General features: G+C 39.1%; 1 protein-coding gene across 1 annotated transcript in view; it reads right to left on the bottom strand.

Moving 5' to 3' along the window:
* Positions 1 to 3,652, bottom strand: part of LOC101349321 (C-type lectin domain family 12 member A) — a gene marked incomplete at its 5' end in the record, with an annotated part of 30,931 nt that extends 27,279 nt beyond the window's left edge. Inside the window, 1 exon segment of the mRNA XM_012558351.2 lies at positions 3,520 to 3,652. Coding sequence (XP_012413805.2) covers positions 3,520 to 3,652 — 133 coding nt within the window.
* Between the last annotated feature and the right edge of the window lie 3,046 nt (positions 3,653 to 6,698).

The following is a 6,698-nucleotide window of genomic DNA, read 5'->3' as shown; positions in this document are numbered from 1 at the left end:
ATGGTAGTCAAAACAGCCTGGTACTGGTACAACGACAGATACATTGACCAGTGGAACAGAATTGAGAATCAAGATGCAAATCCATCCACCTACGGTCACCTGATCTTTAACAAGGGCCCAAAGTCCGTCGAATGGGGAAAAGACAATCTTTTTAACAAATGGTGCTGGCAAAACCAGATGTCCATCTGTAAAAAAATGAAACAGGACCCACACCTCACACCATATACAAAAACTAATTCTAAATGGATCAAAGACCTAAATATAAAGCCAAAAACTATAAAGTTCATAGAAGAAAAAATAGGATCAATGCTAGAGGCTCTAATATATGGCATTAACAGGACACAAACCATAACCAACAACACCCAAACTCTAGAAAATAAGCTAGATAACTGGGATCTTCTAAAAATTAAACACCTATGCTTATCAAAAGACCACCAAAAGAGTATAAAGAGAACCTATAGATTGGGAAAAAATTTTGGACATTACAAGTCAGACAAAGGTCTAATCTCTAAAATCTATAGGAAAATCCAACACCTCTACAACAGAAAGACAAATAATTCAATTAAAAAACAGGCAAAGGAAATGAACAGACCCTTCACCAAAGAAGACATTGGAGGGGCCAATAGACACATAAGGAAATGCTTGCGATCACTAGCCATTAGAAAAATGCAAATTAAAACCACAATGAGATACCATCTCACCCTGGCATTACTGGCAAGAATAAAAACACTGGAAATAACAAATGTTGGAGAGGCTTCGGGGAGATCGGAACTCTTATGCACTGCCGGTGGGAATGCAAAATGTTACAACTATTTTGGAAAAATGATACAGTGCTTCCTTAGAAAGCTAGAAATATAATTACCATACGATCCAGCAATCCCACTCCTAGGAATATATCCTACAGAAACAAGAGCCGTCACTTCAGTAGACATATGCACACCCATGTTCATTGCAGCATTGTTCACAATAGCAAAAAGATGGAAACAACCTAGATGCCCATCAACAGATGAGTGGATAAACAAACTATGGTACATACACACAATGGAGTATTATGCAATGATAAAGAACAATGATGAATCTGTGAGGCATCTCATAACATGGATGAAACTGGAGGACATTATGCTGAGTGAAATAAGTCAATCACAAAAGAACAAATATTGTATGAGACCTCTAGTGTAAAAATCATGAAAAAGTTTACACACAAAAAGAAACAATCTTTGTTGGTTACAAGGATGGGAGGGTTGGGGGCAGGGAGGAACACTAAATAGACAGTAGATAAGTGGTAACTTTGGTGAAGGGTAAGACAGTACACAGTACTGGGAAGCCAGCATAACTTGTACAAGGAAAAGTTATGGAAGCTCTATAGACACATCCAATCTCCCTGGGGGACTGAATTGCTTGGCAGAGTGTTGTGGGGACCATGTCTTGGGAACATCTAGCTCAATTGGCATAACACAGTTTGTAAAGAAAATATTCTACATTCTACCTTGGTGAGTAGCGTCTGGGGTCTTAAAAGCCTGTGAGCAGCCATCTAAGATACTCCACTGGTCTCACCCCTTCGGTAGCAAGAGAGAATGAAGAAAACAAGATACAAGGGAAAGATTAGTCCAAAGGACTAATGGACCACAACTACCACGGCCTCCACCAGACTGAGTCCAGTACAATTAGATGGCGCCCGACTACCACCACTGACTGCTCTGACAGAGATCACAATAGTGGGTCCTGGACAGAGCTGGAGAAAAATGTAGAACAAAATTCTTACTTACAAAAAAAGACCAGACTTACTGGCCTGACAGAGACTGGAGAAACCCCGAGAGTACGGCCCCCAGATACCCTTTTAGCTTAGTAATGAATTCACTCCTGAGGTTCACCGTTCAGCCAAAGATTAGACAGCCCCATAAAACAGAACAAGACTAATGGGGCACAACAGTCCAGGGACAAGAACTAGAAGGCAGGAGGGAACAGGAAAGCTGGTAATAAGGAACCCAAGGTTGAGAAGGGACAGTGTTGACGTGTCATGGGGTTGTTTAACGAGAAACTGTTTGTTATGTAACTATTTAAAGAGAAACTATTTGATATGTAAATCTTCATCTAAAGTACAATAAAAAAATTTAAGAAAAAAGAAAAGAAAACAAAATACAGTGGAAAGGGTGGGTGAGAATGTAACGGTGGATATTACATGATGTCATAGATTGAGTTGTGTCCCCTAAAAATATCTGTCAGCTTGGCTGGGTCATGATTCCCAGTATTGTATATAATCGTGTAATCTGATGTGATGTCCTTACGTGTTGTGAACTCTATCACTATGATGAGGTGATATGTGATCTCCTTATGTATTGTAAATTCTATCACTGTGATGAGGTTATACTGATGAGGTTTACAAGATTAGTTAGTGTCTTAATGCAATCTCTTTTGAGATAGAAAAGAGAGAAGCGAGCAGAGACACATGGGAACCTCATACCACCAAGAAAGCAGTGCTGGGAGCGGAGTGTGTCCTTTGGACCTGAGATTCCTGCGCTGAGATGCTCCCAGACCAAGGGAAGACTGATGCATCACAAAGACCTTCCTCCAGAGCCAACAGAGAGAGAAAGCCTTCTCCTGGAGCTGATGCCCTGAATCTGGTCTTGTAGCCTACTGGACCATGAGAGAATAAATTTATCTTTGTTAAAACCATCCACTTGTGGTTTTTCTGTTAGAGCAGCACTAGATGACTAAGACAGATGATGTACACTTTTTACTATATAACATAGACTTTAAGCTGGATAAAGGGAAAATTAAAAATAATTGAAGAAATAAAGATGACTTGACTTCACATTTCCAGGGAGTCAAAGAATTTCTGATTTGAAAATTTATAACACAGAGTATTAGAAGGAACAGAGATAAGAAGGGATAGAATATGATGTTTGAAGTCATTATGTCGGCAAAGCTCTAATTGTTGGTAGTGCCCATCAGTAAGTCCATCCTGATATCCTATAAAATAAAGGAGAAATACAAGCAAGAAAAGAAAGACAGAAAATACTACAAAATCCTTATACTCTTCTTTTCAAAAAAGAAAATCTGTATAAAAGGAAAATCACCAGAATTATTCAGTTATTCTTCCTCCAGATTTAGCATGGTGAATATAAATGGATCTAAGGTCTAACAATTTATGAAATAAAATTTCTAGTTCATAGTCAAGTTAGAGTTTCAAAGATGTCACATGTTGTTGAAAAAATCTTAAATAAAATGCGAGAATTTTTCTGTCACTCCCTCCTCCTCTATTCATTGTTTTTTACCAACATTAAAAAAAAGGAAAAATGTAATAGACTGATAGTGTCTAAGGCACTAATCAGTGCTTTTTAAAGAGCTTTTATAATTATTCTGTGTGGATCCATCTGGAAACTTCTGTAAAAATGGGAGTCTTAATTAACAGTTCAAGCTGAAAGAATACCAACATCATTGTCAATTCACTAATACCTAAGATGCAGAGCTATAAGCACTTCTACCACTTCATACCACATTCATAGCACAAAAGCTTACCTTTTTTCTCCAGATTATCAAACTTCTGAATATTTTCTGTCTTACTGGAGTACTGGAAGTTTAGATCTGCATAAGTAACTTCTTCAGACTTTGGTGAATATGCAAAGAAAGCACCACAGACTGTAAAAAAAAATAATTATAAAAGGCAAAGGTGAACTAACAGAGCTGAATGTTAAACAGGATCTGGTATCTTAAATCTAAATCCTTAAATTCCCATTTATAAATCCATTGTGTGAATCACGGACTTGTCTGCAAATGAGATGTAATCCCCCTGCAGCCTCAGAGAAGAGAGCAGATAAACTGTTGCAAATGTTGCAAGAGAGAACAAACTTCTTCCCTTATTGCTTCCCTTTTCTGGTCAGCAGGAGTCAGAGTTAAAACTAGAACTAACATCAGCCACAGAAATTAACAACAATATCACCAACCACAAACATCACTGTTTGAAACTGTGTTTGGGTCATATTATTAGTGTCCTGCGGTGGGGTCATGGACACAAATAACCAACACCACGTGGTGCAGTGATAACATAAGGTTTATTGGAGAAAGACTTTCAATGAGAAGTTACAGAGAGGACGGACGTAGTCCTTGAAGAACACTGATTATTCCACCACAGTGGCCTGGCACAGATGTTTTGTAGGTATGATGGCTAAGGTTCCAACTGAGAAGGGCTGCCTTAGCCAGGAGACTGAACACACACAGAGAGTACTCTGAGACAAGAGAGAGCAAGCCCTGCACCTCGTCCTGTTACAAAGCAGAAGGTTAGCCTCAGAGGAACTCGGAAAAATGTAGTTTCTCTAAGTGAAAAAAAATATTAAGGAACTTGGGGCCCAGGAACCAAGTCAGGGAGTATATTGACAGCCAACAGACACTTAGGGACAGCTTTGCTTGCCAGGAAAGCTGAGATCAGTCTTAGCTGTTTCTCTGAAGACTCACTAGAGTCAAATCTTAGCTAAGCTACCAAAAAGAGAGGAGGGAATGAGCCTCCGGGTCATGCAGATTTGCACCTCTTCAGCTGGACTCAGCATTCATAGGCGGAGGGCTTGAATGATTTCTGAATCAATTTCTTATTCAATTTTCCCTGACACTCTACTTTACCAAACATAAGTTCCTTCTCAAGGGACTGGTCCCTCCTAATAACATGTCCAAAGAACGTGAGACAAAGTCTCACCATCCTCATTTCTAAGGAGCATTCTGGCTATACTTCTTCCAAGACATTTGTTCGTTCTTTAAGCAGTCCACGGTATATTCAATATTCTTCACCAACACCATAATTCAAAGGCATCAGTTGTTCTTTGGTCTTCCTTATTCATTGTCCACCTTTTGCCTGCATATGAGGTAATTGAGAATACTATGACTTGGGTCAGGTTCACCTGAATTCTCAAAGTGACATCTTTGCTTTTTAACACTTTAAAGAGGTCTTTTGCAGCAGATTTGCTCAATGCAATATATCATTTGATTTGTTGACTACTGCTTCCTTGAGTAGTGATTGTGGATCCAGGTAAAATTAAATTCTTGACAACTGCGATATTTTCTCCATTTATCAAGATGTTGCTTATTGGTCCGGTTGTGAGGGTTTTTATTTTCTTTAGGTTGAAGGGCAATCCATACTGAAGGCTGTGGTCTTTGATATTCATCAGTAAGAGCTTCAAGTCCTCTTTGCTTTCAGCAAACTTGGGTGTATTATCTGCATATCGTAGGTTGTTAATGACTTTTCCTCCAATCCTGATGCTGTGTTCTTCTGCATATTGTCCAGCTTCTCGGATTATTTGCTCAGCATACAGATTGAATAAGTATGGTGAAAGGATACAACCCTGGCACACCTTTCCTGATTTTAAACCACACGGTATCCCCTTGTTCTGTTCGAATGACTGCCTCTTGCTCTATGTACAGTTCCTCACGAGCACAATTAAGGGTTCTGGAATTCCCATTCTTCGCAATGTTATCCATAATTTGCTATGGTCCACACAGTCAAATGCCTTTGAATAGTTAATAAAACACAGGTAAACATCTCTCTGGTATTCTTTGCTTTCAGCCAAGATCCATCTGTCATCAGTAATGATACGCCTCGTTCCATGTACTCTTTTGAATCCGGTTTGAATTTCTGGCAGTTCCCTGTTGAGGGACTGCTGTAACCACTTTTTAATTATCTTCAGTAAAATTTTACTTGCATGTGATATGAATGATATTGTTCAATAATTTCCATATTCTGATGGGGCACCTTTCTTTGTAATGGATACAAATATGTATCTCTTCCAGTTAGGTGACCAGGTAGGTGTCTTCCAAATTTCTTGGCATAGACGAGGGAGCGCCTCCAGTATTCCATCCGTTTGTTGAAACATCTCTATTGGTATTCTGTCAATTCCTGGAGCCTTGTTTTTCACCAGAGCCTTGGTGGCACAGTGGTCAAGAACTCAACTGCTAACCAAAAGGTCAGCAGTTCAAATCCACCAGTCGCTACTTAGAAACCCTATGGGGTAGTCCTACTCTGTCCTGTGGGTCTCTATGAGTCATAATCAACTGGATGGCAATGGGTTTTGTTTTGTTTTGTTTTGTTTTTTCCACGGATGCCTTTAGTGCAGCTTGGATTTCTTCCTTCTGTACTGTTGGTTCTTGATCACATGCTACCTCCTGAAATGGTTGAACATCAACCAATTCTTTTTGGTACGGTGACTCTGTGTATTCTTTCCATCTTCTTTCGATGCTTTTTGCACTGTTTAATATTGCAGTATTGCAACTGGAGACTTGAATTTCTTTCTTCAGATCTTTCAGCTTGAGAAATGCCAAGCATGTTCCTTCCTTTTGGTTTTCTAACTCCAGGTCTCTGCACATTTTATTATAATACTTTACTTTGTCTTCTCGAGCCACCCTATGAAATCTTTTGTTCAGTTCTTTTACTTCATCGTTTCTTCCATTCACTTTAGCTCCTCCATGTTCAAGAGCAAGCTTCAGAGTCTCTTCTGACATCTATTTTGGTCTTTTCTTTCTTTCCTGTCTTTTTAACGACCTCTTGCTTTCTTCATGTATGAAATCCTTGATGTCCTTCCACAACTCCTGTGGTGTTTGGTTATTAGCGTTCAGTGGGTCAAATCTATTCTTGAGATGGTCTCTAAATTCAGGTGGGATATACTCAAGATCATATTTTGGCTGTCATGGACTTGTTTTAATTTTCTTCAGCTTCA

Source organism: Trichechus manatus, unplaced genomic scaffold, assembly GCF_000243295.1.
Source record: "Trichechus manatus latirostris isolate Lorelei unplaced genomic scaffold, TriManLat1.0 scaffold00160, whole genome shotgun sequence".
Lineage (NCBI taxonomy): Eukaryota > Metazoa > Chordata > Mammalia > Sirenia > Trichechidae > Trichechus > Trichechus manatus.
The sequence above is the reverse complement of the archived record's forward strand: the minus strand, read 5'-3'. Positions and strand labels throughout refer to the sequence as shown.